At 34.4% G+C, this 20,631-nt stretch overlaps 1 protein-coding gene across 1 annotated transcript in view; it reads right to left on the minus strand.

The window, feature by feature from the left end:
• The window catches only part of FNDC3A (fibronectin type III domain containing 3A), a 144,418-nt gene that overhangs the window by 109,657 nt on the left and 14,130 nt on the right, over positions 1-20,631 (minus strand). The window contains exon 2 of the mRNA XM_047079627.1: positions 10,396-10,533. Coding sequence (XP_046935583.1) covers positions 10,396-10,494 — 99 coding nt within the window. The 5' untranslated portion in view covers positions 10,495-10,533. The remainder of the gene's footprint in view (positions 1-10,395; positions 10,534-20,631) is intronic.

The following is a 20,631-nucleotide window of genomic DNA, read 5'->3' on the forward strand; positions in this document are numbered from 1 at the left end:
CATTAGTCCCATGAATTACCCCCAAGAAGATAGGGTGCTTTGTCTGTATATAGCTAGTATGTGGCCAACTTTGCAGCTAACATGAAATTCTTTTCCTTAAGCACTCATTAATGTGCCACTTAAGTCTGTCAGCTGTTTTAACTTTAAAATGCCAGTTTCAAAATTATGTAAGTATGAAGACTATTAAGTGGCCAATAATATGCCAATTTCAATATTAGATAGGTATAAAGACTATTAAGTGCTCAATAATATGTGTATAGACACATATGAGACATTGGGATTGATGCTTTATAAGTATTTTATTCAGACATTTCCTAAAAAAGAAGGCATAATGGATAATTTAGACCCATGTTGAAATAAAAAAGAAAATACTTTCTTCAAGTGTAACTAAGTATTTCTAAGGCAATACTTGATGAGAAAAGCCTTTTATATCACTTTCAGTCCTTACCCATATACTGGGTTATAATACTGTATATGTATGGGGGAGGCAGGAATATAACAATTGTGAATCAATAGGGGCAGACACTGTGTGTTGTACTTAGTATTTCTTACATGACATAATCTAGTAGTGGTTACCTTAGTTAATGCTTGTGAAATTGAACTGTATTTAAGTTCCTAAAAATATATGATATGTGAAATGACCATCATATCTAACCAATTTTAAATCTAAAGATTTACAATTTGTCATGATTACAATACAATCATGATTCCTACCTACCCATGTGAAGCAGGCAAAAGGAAAATATTTAAGAGACAATTTAAAATATGGAAGAAAATCTCAATGGTGGCCATAAAATATTTTTTTCTGATAACTTTTTAAGGAAGGCAGAAAATGAGGGAAACATGAACTATTATTACTTTAAAGTAATTTTTAAACAACAAAACAACAGTGTGAGTTGGCTAATTTTGAACTCATTAGACAAATTATTTTCAAAATTATTCCAGAGAGATGACTCTCCTCATGTACCTCACCAAAAATCAAAAACCAAAACCAAAAAGCCAAAACTTAGGAAATATTCAAGAATGTTTTTGAAGAATTATTTGTGACAGTAAAAACTGGAAACAATCCAAGCTTCCATTAGTACTAGAATGAAGCAATTGATGTATATTCATGTAATGGAATATTATGTAGCAAATACCTATAAGTGGTAACGTGGATGAATCTCATACATGAACTGTTGAACAAAAACCCAAGGACAAAATAATACATATTGTGTAATTCTATTTATATACAATTCAGAAACAGGCTAAATTCATCTTTGGTTTGAGGAGGAAAAAGGGGATACTGCTTAAGAGAGAGGAAGTACTTCCTGGGAAGGGATACAAGGAAGCAGCTGCACAAAAATGATTTATGCACTCTTCTGATTATGTTGGCCTTAAATAAAAGCATTCTTAAAACTTTAAACAGTTCAGGGGTGCTTGGTGGCTCAGTTGGTTAAGTGTCCGACTTTGGCTCAGGTCAGCTCAGGTCATGGTTCGTGAGTTTGAGCCCCACATGGGGCTTTCTGCTGTCAGCATAGCTGTCTGTGCCCCTCCCCCCCCCAGCTCGTTCTCTCTCTGAAAATAAATTAACAAAAACTTTAAGCAGTTCAGATAAAGCATAATTTGCCTTTCCACCTCTTTCAACCAATCCCTTTCTCCTGAGAAGAACCACTGAACAGATGGGTGTGTATCTGTTCAGACCTTTTTTCCCTGTGAGATATATATATACATATACATATATATGTATATACACATGTACATTTAAAATTTTTTTTTTCAACATTTATTTATTTTTGGGACGGAGAGAGACAGAGCATGAACGGGGGAGGGGCAGAGAGAGAGGGAGACACAGAATCGGAAACAGGCTCCAGGCTCTGAGCCATCAGCCCAGAGCCCGACGCGGGGCTCGAACTCATGAACCGCGAGATCGTGACGTGGCTGAAGTCGGACGCTTAACCGACTGCGCCACCCAGGCGCCCCCACATGTACATTTTAAATTGCATGTTCTTCTTTTTCTGTTTCTCAATTGATAGAACTTTTTTTTTATTGAAAATGTGATAAATTCACATTAAAAAAATATTCAAATAGTACAAAAGGGTGTATGGCAAAATTTAGACTCTTCTTTCTGGGGTGGGTCCCTGTTTATAATATCTTGTATATTTTCTGTCATGTGTTTAGACGTATATGTATATTTTTCCCATTTTCAATATTATTTTTTGAAAAATCACACAAATGAAGCATTTTAGGAATATGAACCTTGAGCATTCTATCTGGTGATAGATTATATAGGAGTACTCTGAATATATAATCACTACAGTTTATTAATGAAAGGGAAATGTTACAAATTGAAAATGCACACTACAACTTTTATTTGTACCTATTTATAATTTCTGACAAAAAAAGATCTTGCCTTAAAAAAATCTTGCTTTATATTAAGCGAATACATACAAGAAAAATCATGAGAAAAATAATCCTTGTGAGCAGGCTTTTCATTTAATATCTCTTATTACAGAAGAGCAAAGAATTTTTAGAATTCTGTGGATAGTTTTCATTTGAATGTCCCTATTTACTCAGTGCTGCTTATAAGCTATTCTTTATTTCCTCCTCATGTCAGCCCAAATTATATTTCTTTTCTTTCTTTTTTTTTTTAAATGTATTTATTTTTGACAGAGATTGAGAGAGAGACAGATCATGAGTGGGGGAGTGGCAGAGAGAGAGGGAGACACAGAATCTGAAGCAGGCTCCAGGCTCTGAGCTGTCAGCACAGAGCCCGACGTGGGGCTCGAACTCACGGACCTTGAGATCATGACCTGAGCCAAAGTTGGACGTTCAACGGACTGAGCCACCCATGTGCCCCCAACGTTATATTTCTTAAAAGCCAACATTTGGGGCGCCTGGGTGGCGCAGTCGGTTAAGTGTCCGACTTCAGCCACGTCACGATCTTGCGGTCTGTGAGTTCGAGCCCCGCGTCGGGCTCTGGGCTGATGGCTCGGAGCCTGGAGCCTGTTTCCGATGCTGTGTCTCCCTCTCTCTCTGCCCCTCCCCCGTTCATGCTCTGTTTCTCTCTGTCCCAAAAAAAATAAATAAAAAAACGTTGAAAAAAAAAAACTTAAAAAAAAAAAAAAAAAAAAAAGCCAACATTTCCTACAGGATTATAGGGCACAAGGGTTGATTAACTATAGTCACTTAATTAGAGGGTTAGGAATTATTCTAACTACACCAGAGTATCTAGTAGTTAATCTAACAGAAAATCAATTGTTTTTAGAGTAGAAACCATCAAAATTCCATGACCATTATATTTCATTTAAGATATTGTTCCCTTAAAATCTGATGACCTTTCACAATAGAATTAAATATATACATATATATTTCACTAAAATACTATAAAATATTTAATATTTTAACTTATAATTTTGCTGTATTAGCTTTAATTATATGAAAGCATGTTGCTATTCACTTCTCAGATGAAATAATTTGCCAATTTTTACTTTCTTGAAAACAGGAAGAGATACATACTTTAAAAATGAACAAATGAGGGGCGCCTGAGTGGCTCTGTCTGTTAAGCGTCCGACTTCGGCTCAGGTCATGATCTCGTGGTTTGTGAGCTCGAGACGTGCGTCGGGCTCTGTGCTAACAGCTTAGAGCCTGGAACCTGCCTCGAATTGTGTGTCTCCCTCTCTCTCTGCCCCTCCCCTGCGCACGTTCTGTCTCTCAATAACAAATAAACGTTTAAAAAAAAAAATGAACAAAAGAAATGATATTGGTCCCAGTAAGAATACTGTGATACAGTGCCAAATATAAATTCTAGTTTGTTTACACCCTTTGTAACTTTTTTTTAAATGATATTTTAGGAAGCTTTTTTTTTCTTTAAATAGACTACCTTAAAATTTACACCCAATTTATAAATCTTATTTTGTTATTTCTTACAACAAGAACCAGCACAATAATTTGCACATAGATAGTACATGAATAAGTGAGATGATTTTTTTTCAATGCAGCATGGCTTAATGTCAGAATTTTTAAAATTATGTGTTCATAAAAAAGGTGATAATATAAGCAGATTTTCAGATCTGTATCTATGTGGAAGGCTTTTTGTATCTCTAGGGAAAAGTTAATAGTTAATATTGACATTTTCAAAAAATATTTGACTTTCTTATGTAACATCATAGAAAGTGGCATGGTGTAGACATTCTGGAGAAACAAACTCTAATGGGAAAGAAGAGATTGATTTAATGTTTAAATTCTAACCTTTCTAAAAACTTTTAAGAATGAGACAATTAACAAACAGCTATTTTGTTTGCCAGGCAAAGCTACAGAGCAATTAGAAGACTAATTTGGGCCATGAAATTTCTAGGATTAAAGGTCTGGATTAGAATTCTGAGGCCAAAAATTATTGTCACAAAGGTGTGAGCTATTATTTTAGAGTCTCAGTAATCTCACCCCTAAGATTTACTAAATGTTTATAGTTTGGTCAGTAAAGAACTTGACTCAATATGTAACACAATGCAAGAGCTGAAATGGTAGCTATTATTTTTATTATTTCTACTTATATATTTCCCAAACACCTCAAATTCAATTGAAGATCTCTCATACTCTCTCAAATCTGCTCCTTCTGTTTGCCTTATTCTAGAAGATTTTATTATTTTCCCAAATATTTGTGGCTTCTCCCTTGGGCAAGATTATCCTTCCCCACTTACTGATCACATGTTTTGCCATGTGATTTGCACTGGATAATGAAACATGGGTGAAGGTCAGCATGTAGGTCACCATTATCTTTGCCATGATACCATCAACATTCTACATATAGGCTGGAGCACAGCCACAAATGACCTCTTAAAGATGTGTAGTGTAAGCAATAAGCCTTTTGGTAAACTTGGGATTTACAGGATGTTTGTAACCATGAAGGAACCTTGCCTATCCTGACTGATTAGATTTATCTTAGTGAACATGGCCTTGACATCCACCTAAATATTCAAAGAAGGAGTCTGGGAAAATTTTTACCCTCTCTCTCAGTTTTGTTCTTTGGCCAGTTGTTCAATTCTGGTCAATTCTACCTCCCTAATATTTCTCAAATTGTGCATCATTAATATGACCTTAATCCAAGTTTTATTTTTTATCTATTACTACAATATTTTCTTTCTCCAGGTTTGCTCCCCTTAAGCATTTTAATCTGCATTAGTAAGATTAATGCATTTATTTTCTCTTAAATACATCAAATGCATGTCACAATTGTAAGAGCTTAAACAGTTATAAATTCATAAATGTCATAAAACTGAAATTTTCTTAAACACTTAAATTTTTTTTTAATGTTTATTTATTATTAAGAGACAGAGGGAGACAGAGCATGAGCATCAGAGGGGCAGAGAAAGGGGGAGACACAGAATCAGAAGCAGGCTCCAGGATCTAAGCAAGCTGTCAGCACAGAGCCCGATGTGGGGCTCAAACTCACAAACCACGAGATCATGACCTGAGCCGAAGTTGGATGCTTAACTGACTGGGCCACCCTGGTGTCCCTCTTAAAACACTTTAATTGCTTAAATACCAAATACATACAGATTATTTCAGTAATATTGATTATGTCAGTAATGACACTCATTTCTAAACTTAACACAAAAGTATTAATAGCATAAGACTGATTTACTTCATTGTTTCTATGCTTAAGTCAAAGAGAACTCTAGGTCCAAAGGGCTTCACTGAACAAGTTCTACCAAATACTTAAGGAAGATATCCAAGGTTTTTTTTTTGTTTTTTTTTTTAAATAGATTCCCCATATAAGTGAGATAATACAGTATTTGTCTTTCTCTGTTTGACTTACTTCACTTAGTATAATGACCTCAAGGTCCATCCACATTGTGGCAAATGGCAGGATTTTTCTTCTTTTTTATGACCTAATAATATTTCATGTATGTATGTATGTATGTATGTATGTGTATACAAACACATATACCACAACTTCTTTACCCATTTCATCCATTGATGGATACTTAGGATTGTTTCCATATCTTGGTTTCCATACATGAGGGCACAGACAGCTTTTTGTTAGTGATTATTTCCTTCAGATGAATACCCAGAAGAACTGCTGGAACATATGGTAGCTATATTTTTAATTTTTTGAGGAACCTCCATACTATTTTCCATAGTGGCTGCACCAATTTATATTCCCACCAACAATGCACAAGAGTTTCTTTTTCCCTGTATCTTCACCAACATTTATTATTTCTTGTTTGCCACAGTTATTAAAACTAGCCAATCCTAAACTGTTACTCTACCCTGATTTACCTTTCTTGCAGAAACACCAATAATGGCTTTCGCCTAGCCTTTCCTCTTGCTCTTGTTTCTGCCTCCTGACCAAAACCTGAAGCTTTCTCCATGCCCTGGTGTGCCCCCTTCTTTCAGGAAACAGAAGTAAAAAAATTTCTTTCAATAGCATTAGCCTCTCCATGTTATTACTCAGTCATCTCCATAAATTAAAAGCCTGCAGGTACAAATGAGACAACTATAAAATAACAATAACAAAAAGATTAATGAAATGGAGAAGATTCTGGGGGAAAAAAAGCCAGATAAGCTGAGTTTTGACAGATCTTAACCCAAAGTTTAAATGCACTCAATCATTTTAGAAGATACATAAATAGAAATTAGAGAAGGTAAAGTTAAATAAGGAATCTGCTGAGCCACATAAGAAACCAAAATACCTGAACTTTTCTTTTGATGGTGGCAACAGTGAACATTGCATGGTGCTTGATGCAAATGCAGATTTGGAGGTGCTAACAGGACAGCACAAGCACTCACATATGCTTTACCTCCTCTATCAGGAAAGGATATAATCTCAAATCAAGCACAAGCTTGGGAACGAGCAATGGTGCAGCCATTTTGGAAAATAAGCTGGCAATATCTAATAAAGTTAAACATAGGCTTACCATACAATACAGCAATTATGTTCTTAGGTATTCACCCCATTGAGTTGAAAACTTATGTCCATCCAAAACCTGCAAGTGAATTTTTTTTATAGTTTATTTATTTTATTTTGAGAGACATAACGTGCTTGAGCAGGGTAGGGGCAGAGAGATAGGGAGAGAGAGAATCCCAAGCAGGCTCCGCGCAGAGCCCTGACATGGGCTGTGAGATTATGATCTCGGCCAAAATCAAGAGTGGGATGCTCAACTGACTGAGTCACCCAGGTGCTCCGGACCTGCATATGAATGTTTAAAGCAGCTTTACTTACAGTTGCTAAAAACTGGAAAGAATCAAGCTGTCCTTCAATAGGTGAATGGATCAACGAACTGGTACATTCATGAATGAAGTATTATCCAATAATAAAAATAAAAGTTATTAAGCCACAAAAAGAAACTGTCTAGACCATACTGCTAAATGAAAAGAAGATGGTCTGAAAAGGCTACATACTCTATGAATCCAACTAAATGACATTCTGGAAAACATAAAAGTATAGGAACAGTAAAAATATTAGTGTTACCAGGGGTGGATGGGGTGGGGGAAAGTGGGATGGAGAAAGGAATGAATTGATAGAGCATAGGGGGGATTTTTAGGGCAGTGAAACTATTTGTTATGATAATGGTGATATATGATATTATACATTTGTCAAAACCCATACAATTGTATTATACCAAGAGTGAACCTTCATGTAAACTGTGGAACTTTATCAATATTGGCTTGTTAATTGTACCAAATGTAGCACACTAATATAAAATGTTAACAATAGGGAAAACTATGTGGAAGAGGTGGTATGAAAGAAGTTCTTTGCTCAACTTTTCTGTAAAACTCAAACTACTATAAAAATAAAAGTCTATTAATAAAAAGGGGGGGAAGAATGAGGAGTCTACAAACACAAAAAACAGCTCAGATGTTGCCACTCAGAATGAATGATAAATGTCTATTATACCTTCCCTAAAAATAATACTAGTAGCAACGATGTTAAGGTGGGATTCCTTCTAGTATGATTCATGAGCCAAAAGGCCTACTTTGTAACATGACATACTACCAAATACAGAAGCAGAAAATATTGATGAAAGGCCAACTATAAAATTAATTTGCTCTCAAGAGGTGGAACAGAAATCATCCCATTATATATTCCCAAGAAATAGTGTAATATTCCCCCCAAAAAGTCAAGACAAGGGATACTCTGTTATTGTGAATTTTTAACATCATGCATGTACACGACACTTCCCTCTGTCAAGAACTGTCTTTTAGTTTGCTTCTCTACCACAGGCACGAACCAGGTGGTATCACATATCCATAGGTAAGCTCTAACTTGGCCATGCTTGGCACACCAATCAGTTCTTGAGTTAAGACAAAGAAATGCCTGTTGTCAACTTTATTAAACTCCCATCTCTGTTACCTACTTTTGTTCAGTTTCTTACATTCTACCACAGCTATTAGTCCACTCTCTTTAGTATATATCTTTCATAACTATCCCTTAGTTTTTTGATCCACTGCTCACTATAACTATCTCTAATGATTTAAGTCCTGACTGGCATGTCTACGGAGTTTCCTCAGTCTTTTAAACATTTATTGAGTGCTTCGATTCAGATTCAGCAAACATTTACTGAGCTCCTTCAGGCTCATTTCACCCTCATAGTTACAGCCACTCTAAGAAGCAATCTATTATTACCTCCACTTTATAGAGAAGCAAACACACCCAGAGAAGTTAAATAACTTGTCTTAGGTCACCCAAATCTAAATCTATCAGTCAAGTACAGTGCTCCTTCTACTCATCTCTTTCTCCCTAGCAAATTACAATACTCTGTTAGTTCGAATTTAAGGCTTAACTCTACCTCCTGAAACCTATTTTTCAAACTCTCCCTAAAAACACATCCCCTAGATCCACTAATCCCCAAACCAACCCTTCAAGTCCTGCTCTAGTTGATTCTTCTATTCCCAGCTCCTTTCTCTATACCCAACTACACCACTACTGTAACAGGCTAGATAGTGCCCTCAAGATTTCAAGAAAAATTCTACCAATAGAATCTCCTTTTTGGAGAAGTCAAGAGCATCATAGTCTTGTTTCGGCCTATTGTCTTCCCCTTTACAGACTATACACTATAGCAACTATGTCAGTGAATTGTAATTAACTGCTTAATAGATTCTTTTATATATTAAGTTATAAAAAACTTGAAACCAATGACTGGCCTGAAGAAATACTGATAACTGAAGATACTCTCAAAGCCCCAAAGTAAATGGATATCTGCCACATCCATTATTTTTGCAGGAAAAAAAAAATATATCTTAACAGACTTAACTTTGACCATGAAAATCAAGCTTAGTGAAATGAACTTTCTGCTAAAAGCCATCTGAGTATATGTGAAAATTAAAACCAAGATATACTTTTCATGAATTTTTATACAAACCAGAAAAAATTCAGAACCCAAGTCAATTGCTCTTGATTTTTCAATAGCAAGGTTAACAAAGTAGCTTCTTATCTTGAAAGCAAATCTTAATTGTCCACTACAGATACTAAGTTTGTAAATTAACAAAATGTGACTATTATTTTCTTAATCTCCCAAGGAAGCAGAAGGAGTAATGGTTAGGATCAAAAGCTTTGTGTGATCTTGAGACTGTCTAAAATTCATTTGGTTCAACCTACCTACCTCTTGGGATTATTGAAAGAGTAAGATGATAAAGTTCTTAGTGCAGTGTCTTTTACACAGTGAGCACTCAAAATGTTCCTTCTCCTTATTTATTATGTCATGCCCTTCATCTTTGTTTCCCCACCTGTAATATTAAAATCCCTACCATACAAGGCAGTTGTGAGAATTAAACATATTGCTTGGTGCAAGCTTGGTACTTATGAAAGCCCATCACTCCCAACTGTTTAGCATTACTGGGGAATCACAAGTCAAAAAATTAGAAAACTTATAAAGCCCTGGGTTGGGGAAAAAATACACCAGCTCTCAGGAATTATGTATTTGCTTTTGGGTGGGGGGAGTCTGGTGAGAAGAGAAGAGCAGGAAGAAAAAGAAGATACAGTTTTATAATTATATGATGTAGACAATCATTTAATCACATAATTAAGTTATGATTTCATAATGATTTGAAGTAATGATTTATAATAATCATTAAAATGCAAGGTTAAACTTACTTAAAAAACAATCAGGGACTAATACATTGTCTAAACTAAAACAACTTCAGTGGCAACTAAATATACACACAAGAAATTTAAACATTAATTAGAATAAATAAAAAAATAAAGAATTTAAACATTAATTAGAAGCAACTTCAAAAACAGTCTCATTATTTCATTATCTTATGAAACCAAAACACCATTTTGAACTGGAGTTTAAGATCCAAATTAACAGGAACCCACTATTGTGAAGTTTCATTCTGTTTTAAATTTTGCATTCTTCTGAAAGAAATACATGCATACTAGACATAAGGAAATAAACATTTCAGTGTCCTTACCTGTTGTGTTCCATCTGCACTTACAATAGGGGCAGACAGAAGAGAAATATCACTACTTAAAATCTGAGCTGTATCCAGTAGGGGTGGATGTTCTGCCATTATCAATAAGACATTAATATACTGGATAACCTTCCAATTCTGAAAAACAAAAATATATAGCCATCGGTGTGTACATCCTCAAAAATATATTAAAATATAATACATTCAAGATTTATCTCATTCTTTAACCTAAAAAGATATTCTTGTCAAAGGAAATTTTGTAATACTCTTGTTAACTTTTTTTCTGTCAATAGACCACTTAAAGAAATAACATTTCTTACAACTTAACCAACTGTATGTCAATGTAGACAGTATAAACTAAGATATAGTCAAACCAATACATGAGAAGCTTCTATTTAAATTCCATGTCTGTGTCTCTATCCCTTCCATCTCTATACCATGTTTATTTAACCACCATTATTCTAATGAAATACTAGATAATAATTAGTATGGCACAGGCACTAAAATGCAAAGACTGTGGGAGCAATTCTACCACTAATTTTTTTCTATAAGCAGAGAAGGTGATTTTGAAGACACAATCCCCCCCACCCCATCCTAGGAACTACACAAGAATTATGATTTGTCACTAATTCCTCAGAGAAAAATGGTAGAAAATTTTGCTGAGGATTAGAATAAAAACCTTCAAGTTTTAAGCTTTAAACTCTGATACTGGTCTTCTGTCATTCTGGTTTTATTATTCTTTTGTAGGTGACACTTACTTTATAATAAGCCAAATCAGTGATGTCAGTGATGAAAAGCACATACATTTAGAAATCTTTAACTGCAGACATAGTATCACTTATATAAAAAGTAAAAGACTCGATGTAAGCAATACTAACGTACCATATTAAATGTCAGCTAATTACAAGTCAAGCTGAACTGAGCTTAATCATAAATATTACCAAATTTATACTAAAAAGCAAAATTACAAACATTTTTGGGTGCTTGGAGAATTCTGAAATTCAGTAGTGTCAAGCAAAATGTTTATCTTTTGCAAGGTATTAAATTCTTGTTATTTATTTTAAAATCTTGAATCTCTGCAGAAACTCTCAAACATGTGGATTTAACCTAAAAACAAATTTCTATTTAGATATATAAAAACTACTGTTAAGATTTTTAAAAAATATTCAATATAGGTATCTACATCAAGATTTTATACTGAAGACCACAGTAAGCAATATTTTATACTATCTCATAACAATGCATGTCATTAAACACATTATATGTGTTATAATTATATATACATATATACATATAAGACACATATTTATAATGTGTTTAACATACATACACGCACACACATATATATACACACACACATTTTATATTTATACATATATAACATATATAAAGGGGAAAACCTAACTTCTGGCTTAATCTGTATTGCTGTATTTCTTTTCTTTTTTTAAGCTTATTTATTTTGAGAGAGAAAGAGAGAGAGAGAGGGAGCAGGGGAGGGGCAGAAAGAGAGGGAAAGAATCCCAAGCAGGCTCTGTTCTGTCAGCACAGAGCCCAATGAGGGGCTCAATCTCGTGAACCATGAAATCAAGACCTGAGACAAAGTCAAGAGTCGGACACTTAACCAACTGAGCCACCCAGGCACCCCTGTAATGTTGTATTTTTTAAAGTATGATAAAAGCAGTGGGTAAATCATGTCAAATAATTTTATTCTGTGAATATGCAAAAAGTTGCAAGACAGGAAAGAGACAATGTACTATTTTCCCTCTTGCATGTCAAAGAAACACTCAGGGATGTTAACAGGACTAACTAGAGAAAGTTTACAGATAATTCATTTTGTAAAATTAGTACATTAAAAAAATAGCAAACCACTGAGTACTTGTCATTATATTGTTTAAAATATTTTACATAATATCTTTAACTAAAACTGCAAACTGCCAGTATTACTTGAACTTTAGAAACTAATGCTGAAGATCTAACCATAATTTGATTTCAAGAGGTAGAATGGAAGCTTTACAAAAAGAAACACAAATTTCTTCTGAAACTCTAGTTAATTCTAATAGTACTATTATAGATTGTATCTGAAGCCACGTGCTATTGCTTTAACATTATCATTCCATTTAAGGTGTTATCTCTAATTTTATTCTTTTCAAAGCTCTAGCATATCAGAAATTTCATTCATCAATTGCTTTCTTGCATGGCTATATCCATTTCACTATATGCAAAGGTTTTATATAAGCTTGCAAATTAGAAATTACAGCCATGCAACTGAAATGATGCATTTAGAAACATAAGTATTCCTTTCAATCCTGTGTAGAGAACACTGTCAGTTTTTTCTTTCAATTTCTTCTAATTCTGTTATTCCTATTTCCTACATTTTCATCTCACCTTGTGACTATAAATACCCACTTAAGTTATGCATCTATTTTTATTTTCTAATAAGGTATCATTAGATATATGAAAAAAAGGGGGGGGGGGGACAATTTGATGCATTTGCTAATTTTCAGGGAATAAGTACTCCCCCGTAGCTCATTTCAAGCTACCGTGGTTTAAAAACTGACCTGAAAATTCCTGATTTTTAACAATCACCTTTGTATACAAGATGGCTCCATATCACTATTTATATCTATAATCTACATATCAATATTAATTTATGTAGCAATAATATAATAAAATATTAACATTTGGGAAATCTGGGTGAAGAAAAGCTAGATATATCTGTACTACTCTTGCAACTTTTAAGTCTGAAATTTTAATTAGTGCCAAATTAAACAGTATTTAAAAAATTAACACCAGGTAGACTGCAGATCTGAATGTAAAAGGTAAAACAAAAAAGCTTCTAAAAGATAATACACAAGAATATCTTCATAACCATAAGATGAGAAAGATTTTTTAAACAGAGTACATATTAGATTTCTTAAATCATAAAAAAAGAATGATATATTGAACTTCATTGAACAATTAAGAACTACTATTCTTTAAGAAATATCTTTAAGTGAAGGGCAAGCGACAGACTGAGAGAAGCTACTTACAACATATATAACTGAAAGAGAGCACATATTTAGCATTTATACAGGCCCCCTACAAATTGATTTAAAAAAAAAAAATGCCAAGAGACTTGAATACACCCTTTACAAAAGTGGAAATTCAAGAGGCCAATAAACATATAAAAAGATTCTCAAATTCATTAGCTACTAGGAAAAAGCTAATTAAACATCATAATGAAATGCCATCATATACTCACTAGGATGATAAAAATGAAAAAGACTGACAACATCAAGTATCAGCGAGACTATGGAACAACTGTCATACTCATATGTAATGGGAGTTGAAATTCATAAAATCACTTTGGAAACCACTTTGATATTATTTACTAAAGTTGAACATATAAATATTCTACGTTCCAGTTATGATCTGGTTATTAGACTCCTAGTCTACCAAAAAGAAATGCAAGCATATGTGCATCAAAAGATAAGTACCTGAAAGTGTATATAGCAGCACTATTCTTTCCTAACCCTAAACTGTAAACAATTTAAAATGTCCCTGCACAGTAAATGGTACCTAATTCATCCAACAGACTACTATATAGCAATGAAAATTAATGAACCAGTGAATAGGGAACAACACACATAAATTTCACAAATACAATGTGAATGAAAAACAGAATACATACAGTGTAACTCTATTTATAGAAAGTTCAAAACAGAATAAAAACCAATCTATGTGTTAAAAGTCAGGATAGGTAATTGTCTTTGGAGAAGAAATGATGGGAACTCGGAGGGGCATGAAGGCAGTTTCCGGGGTACTCATGATAAAAACACACAACAAACTAGGAATAGAAGGCAACTACTCAACATAAGAAAGGTGACAGACGACCTGTGTTGGAGTAGCAGTCCTGATGATAGGAGTCACCTTTGGGGTCCTGCTTCCCTTTTCTTGAAGGATAACACATGCTCACAGTCTGCCTTCATTCACTTCTGATTTCTGTTTCCTTTAGTCCCAGGAAGCAATGTTTCACTAATATAATCACATCTCTCTTCCAGGCTTCTGTTGAGATGCTAATTATAATTAGGTCCATGGTCCACACCCACACTAAAAACCTTATCAAAAGGCTAGTCAAACACAGTTTTGGTGTTCTCTTCAGAGCATACTTTCTCATTCTTTGCACTATGGATAGACTGAAAATTTTCCAAATCTTTAAGTTCTGGCTCCTTTTTTGCTTAACAAATCCTTCCTTCAGTTCATTTCTCTCCTATTTTACCACAAGCAGTGAGAAGGAATGAAGATACTTCAACACTTTGCTTCAGAACATCCTCAGCTAAATAACCCATTTTTATTTATCACTGTCAATTTCTACCTTCCATAAAACATCAGAACATGAACACAACTCAGCCAAATTCTTTGCTCTTTTATAATAAGGATCACCTCTTTCCCCCCCATTATCCAATGACAATATTCCTCATTCCCATCTGAGACCTCTTCAGAATGACCTTTACCATCCATATTTCTACCAATATTTTGATTATGATTATTTATGTATTCTCTAAGAAGATGGAGGTTTTCTCTTTAGCTCTCTTCTTTCTGAGCTCTCACCAGTTGCCAGTAGCAATCTCTTAAAAGCAATCTTGGCTTTTTTCAGCATGCACTTCAAATTTTTTCCAGTCTCTACCCCTTACCCAGTTCCAAAGCCACTTCCACATTTTTAAGATACTTGTTATAGCAGCATTCCACTCACTGGTAACCATTACTGTCTTAGTCAGTTTGGGCTGCTAGATCAAAATACCACAGACTAGGTGGCTTAAACAACATATATTGATTTCTCACAGTTCTAGAGGCTGGGAAGTCCAAGATCAGGGTCATGTTCTTGGTGAGGGCTCTCTTCCTGGCCAGCAGATGGCTACCTTCTTGCTGTAACCTCATGCGGCCAAGAGAAAGCTCTAGTCTCTTCTTATAAGTATACTAACCCATAAAGGACATAAACCTCAATAACTCCCAAAGGCCCACCTCCAAATATTATCACATTGAGGGTTAGGGCTTCAGTTTTCCATCCATAACAGTACTTAGATATAGTACTGTGCTTTCTCACTCAGTCACTACTAATTTAGAATTATAGATTCTAAATCTGTATTAAATTTTTTACTCAAATATTCTGCCAGTTTTTCTTCCTTAAACTCCCTATTCATATCAATTTATTCTACCTGAATTCTATTTTAAGGATGCTGCTGCTGGAATCTAAGGTGGCTAGCTCATAATAATGAGCTATACCCAGAGTTTGAAACTTCAGTTCTAGTTGTTTAAAAAGTATTTATGGGAAAATGCATAGCAGGATCATACTTGGATTACAGCCACAGCATGAGAGGTCCAAAGGAAAAGTATGTACATTTATTTTTTTTTTTTGTTTATTTTTGAGACAGAGAGAGACAGAGCATGAACGGGGGAGGGTCAGAGAGAGGGAGACACAATCTGAAACAGGCTCCAGGCTCCGAGCAGTCAGCACAGAGCCCGACGCGGGGCTGGAACTCACGGACCGCGAGATCATGACCTGAGCCGAAGTCGGCAGCTTAACCGAATGAGCCACCCAGGCGCTCCGAAAAGTATGTACGTTTAGATTAAAATATTCAATGTGTTTTTCTGGTCTTTTGTCTAAATCAATGCAACTATAAATTATAGGACTGTAAGGCCATATCTGAAATCACAAAACTATTACATACTCCAAAGAGTTTGAGTATCATATTTAAATCCAGAATTTAGGAGTACTTGAAAATATACATATGAAAAAGCATTAAGTAAAAAATACTGCGGTAGCAACTGTATTAAGACAATGCAATTATGGTAATTTTTTCTCTATTGCCAAAATTTTTTATAATGTGGATATGGTTATACCACTTTCATCAAAATTTCAATTTAAAAATAAACAGTTAGCTTGTAAAGCCCTAGCCAACTACAATTATATTTGGCTTACTGACCATCATATGTCATTAATTTTGCTTGAGCTTGGACTTTATCCAAATTAATAATTCATCTTACAAACTGATATACTAACATGTATTTTTCCAAATTAGACCTCTATTTTATTTTTGTTAACTTTTGGATTTTTTTACTTTCCAAACTTGATTATATTATATTTTTAAAAAACACTTTAAATCACCTGTAGTGGAATTTCCTGAGATGAAAGTCATGGGACTCACTCTGCAAAATCATCCTATCATTTCTTATCAGAAGCCTACAACAAATATTTTCTAGATTTTATTTAACAATGAGATGTTATTATTTTATATTTTTCCCCAGACTAATTCTTTCAATTACACTGATGTTAACTATACTCCAGAAAAATGACTCTTAAATATAGGTTATTAATTACATGTATAATTTTGGTTCACTTAAATTTCCACATCTCAATGTGAACTTTTATCAAGACACAAAGGAAGTTTTATTTTTTTAATTATGAAAGAAATTTATATTCACATAGAAATAAGGAAAAAGGATAGTAGGAAAAGATAGCGCTATCAATAGTTTTAAATGACAGATATCAAATAGAAAAAAATAAGATAATTAAAAGAAATTTTTTTAACGTTTATTTTTGAGAGACAGAGAGACACAGAGCACAAGCAGGGGTGGGGCAGAGAGAGAGGAGACACAGAATCTGAAGCAGGCTCCAGGCTCCAAGCTGTCAGCACAGAGCCTGATGCGGGGCTCGAATTCACGAGCTGTGAGATCGTGACCTGAGTTGAAGTCAGACACTTAACCAACTGAGCCACCCAGATGCCCTCAAAATTCAACAATTCTTAACCATTCAAAAGACCTATGATTAATCCAGGCTTTAATTACTTTGTTATTATGAAATGACCCTCCTTATCCCTGTATGTAATAATAGTCTCTGTTCTGAAATATAACTTCTGATGTAATATAGTAACTCCAGCTTTCTTTTGGGGAGTGTTAACATGGTATATTTTTTCATCCTTTTGCTACTAACTTCTATGTACCTTTAAATTTAAAGTAAGTTTCCTGTAGATACTATATATTTGGGTCTAGATTTAAAAAAAAAAATCTAATCCAACGATCTCTGCCTTTTAATTATGGTATTATAGTATTTAGACCATTCATATGTAATATAATTATTGATATGGTTAGGTTTAAATGTACATGTGTTCTTTATTTCTTTTTTCTTATTTATCTGCTTTATTTCCATTATTCTTATTATATCATTTGTCTTTGTTGGCTTACAGTCTATTATTTATTCTTTTTTACTCTACTGGTTGCTTTAGGGTTTGTAATATGTATCTTTAACCAAAGACTAACTTCAAGTAACATTATACTAATTCAGGTATAAGTATAAGAACCTTGTTAACAATACACCTGCAACGTCTCCCCTTCTGAGCTTTGTGCTATTGCTGTTATATATTTCCTCATGTTATAAACCCTATAATCATTATCACTTTTACATTAAAGTCAACAGTCTTTTAAAGATACCAAAATTTTATTTTTTTTTAATTTTTTTTAACGTTTTTTTATTTATTTTTGAGACAGAGAGAGACAGAGCATGAATGGGGGAGGGGCAGAGAGAGAGGGAGACACAGAATCGGAAGCAGGCTCCAGGCTCTGAGCCATCAGCCCAGAGCCCGACGCGGGGCTCGAACTCACAGGCTGCGAGATCGTGACCTGAGCTGAAGTCGGACGCTTAACCAACTGAGCCACCCAGGCGCCCCATAAAGATACCAAAATTTTAAAACATCGTATATATTTACCCATTAATTACCATTTCCTGTGCTCTTCATTCCTTTCTATAGGTCCAGGTATCCTTATGGTTTAATTCTAATTAATTAATTAAATATTAATATTAATTAATAATAAATTCTTTCAGCTTTTCTATGTTTAAAAAGTATTTGCCTGTTTTTGAAAGATACTTTTGCTTGGTAAAGAGTTCTAGATGACAGTTTTTTCTTTCAATGTTTTAAAAATACTGCTCCACTATCTTCTAGCTTAAATTGCTTCTGATGAGTAATCTGCTTTTACCCTTATCTTTGTTCTGTTTTTCTTTGGCTGTTTTCAACTTTTTTTTTCTCTTTGTCACTTGTTTTAAGTGATTTGGTTATCATGTTCCTTGATACAATTTTGTTCATTTTCCTTATGTGGTGTTTCTTGGTTTACAGTTTTTATCATATTTGGAAAAATTTTGGCCCTTATTTCTTCAATTTTTCTTTCAGTTCATCTTTTAAATAATTCTTTTATGTCTCATTTTGGATAATTTTTATTGGTAGGTCTTCATCTTTTCTTTGGTAATGTATAGCATCCCATTAATCCAATCTCATGTGCTTATCTTGACACTACAATTTTAGTCCAGAAGATCCCTCCATTTAACATGTTCAATTTTACTTCCACCTTATCCAGCATACCAAATACAGTTATAACTGTTTTAATGTTCTTGACTACTAATTCACCATGATATCTTTCTGGGGTCAGTTTTTGTAAGTTTATTTATTTATTTTGAGAGAGACAGAGAGTGAGTGAGAGAGGGAGAATCCCAAGCAGGCTCAATGTGCTCAGTGCACAGAGTCCAACTCAGGGCTCAAACTCATTAAACTGTGAGATAATGACTTGAGCCAAAATCAAGAGTTGGACATTTAACCAACTGAGCCATGCAGGTGCCCCGGGGTCAGTTTTAAGTCCGTAATTTTTCTCGCGTATTATCTGCTTCTTCACAGCCTTAGTAGTTTTGATTAAATGTCAGACATTGTAAAGTTTATCTTATTGGCTACTGGATATTTTTGCATTCCTGTAAATATCCTTGAGCTTTGCTCTGAGATGTTGTTAAGTGACTTGGGTCATGCTTTAGGCAACAACAGAATTGTGTTCTTGTGCTGGATGGGTAAAAAGAACATTTGTTAATTTTTTCCCACTACTGAGGTAACAAGATACTCCAGAGCATTCTACCAAATACCCTGTGAATTACCAGGCTTTCTACTCTGGCTGATGCAAAGAAGTACTATTTCTGGCCCTGTGTGAGTCTGGATGCTGTTCTATAGAATCCTTTTAGATGGGTCTTTCTCTAACCTGGAGTAGCTTCCTTACACATATGCATTTACCAGTACTAAGTGCTCAAGGGGGATCCTCTCCAGATCTTTGAGGTCCTTCCTTATTCTATGTAGCTCTTTCCTCTCTGGTACTCTTTCCTGCATAATCTAGTCTCCTTTGCCTGCAAGTTCCATTAATTCAGATTGCCCTGTGCCATGCCCCAGAAACTTTCTCTAGGTAGTAATAAGGGTATCAATAATAGGGCTTGCCTTGTTTTCCCTCTTTCATGGCCTGATATCTCACATCTTGAGTAATACTGTTTCATCATTTTTTTTTTTTAAGTTGTTTCAGGCAGAAGAGTAAATTCATTCCCTTTCAGTTCTTTTTGACAGGGAACCAAATTCCCTACTCTTAATTTTTAAAATACCCAATAGACAATAGAAAGGTGAATGAATTTATCACAGGTAAAAACCAAATGACTATGCTTTAAAAGCACGATTTTTTAAAAGTATGGTCCAGGCTTCACCAATGGCAATGTGCTCTTGATATGTCCTGAACTAAAAGAAAAATCAATGTTCTTTTCACAGATATTTTGGGCAAATGACCACAATTCTTTAGCTTTTATTTCTGTGTAAGACTAAGTGTTACTAGCAGCCTGCAGAGTGAGCTCGTATTTGCTATTAAAACATGTTATTTACAAAGTAAAATTAGTACATTTCAAAAGATTACTTGGGCCTCTAATTCAGGGTTCTACTAAGACATTTAGCTGCCATGCAACACAGTAAGGATTCCCACAATTTGAAGGAAGATAATTTTCATTATCTGTTTATCTATCATCAGTGCTCTCTTCAATTGTACTGGTTTTGTGGTATTTTCAATCGGTCATGGTTTTCAAGTTCAATAACTCTTATTTATAAATTACTACATGTTTACCTTTATCATTCCCACATTCAACTTAGTTTTTGGAGAACGCTGATTAACCCAATAATGTACAATGATGCATATATACATTAACCATATTTTTGGCTTATTACTTTAACCTTGTTGCGTAAGTAGATGTATTTATAGACCTTCCAATTTGGCTCATATGGTAGCATTTCATCAGCAATCTGCTGTTTATGAACTTATGTTACTTAAATAAATTACAACATATTTTCATGCTAAGTGCAATAATGTATTTTTACACATAGGGCAGTGTTTACAGGGTATAATTCTGTAATAGGTTGA

This window comes from Lynx rufus, unplaced genomic scaffold, assembly GCF_022079265.1.
Source record: "Lynx rufus isolate CCGP_SWC_20201006 ecotype Redwood Valley unplaced genomic scaffold, mLynRuf1.p SCAF_1, whole genome shotgun sequence".
In the NCBI taxonomy this organism is placed as follows: domain Eukaryota; kingdom Metazoa; phylum Chordata; class Mammalia; order Carnivora; family Felidae; genus Lynx; species Lynx rufus.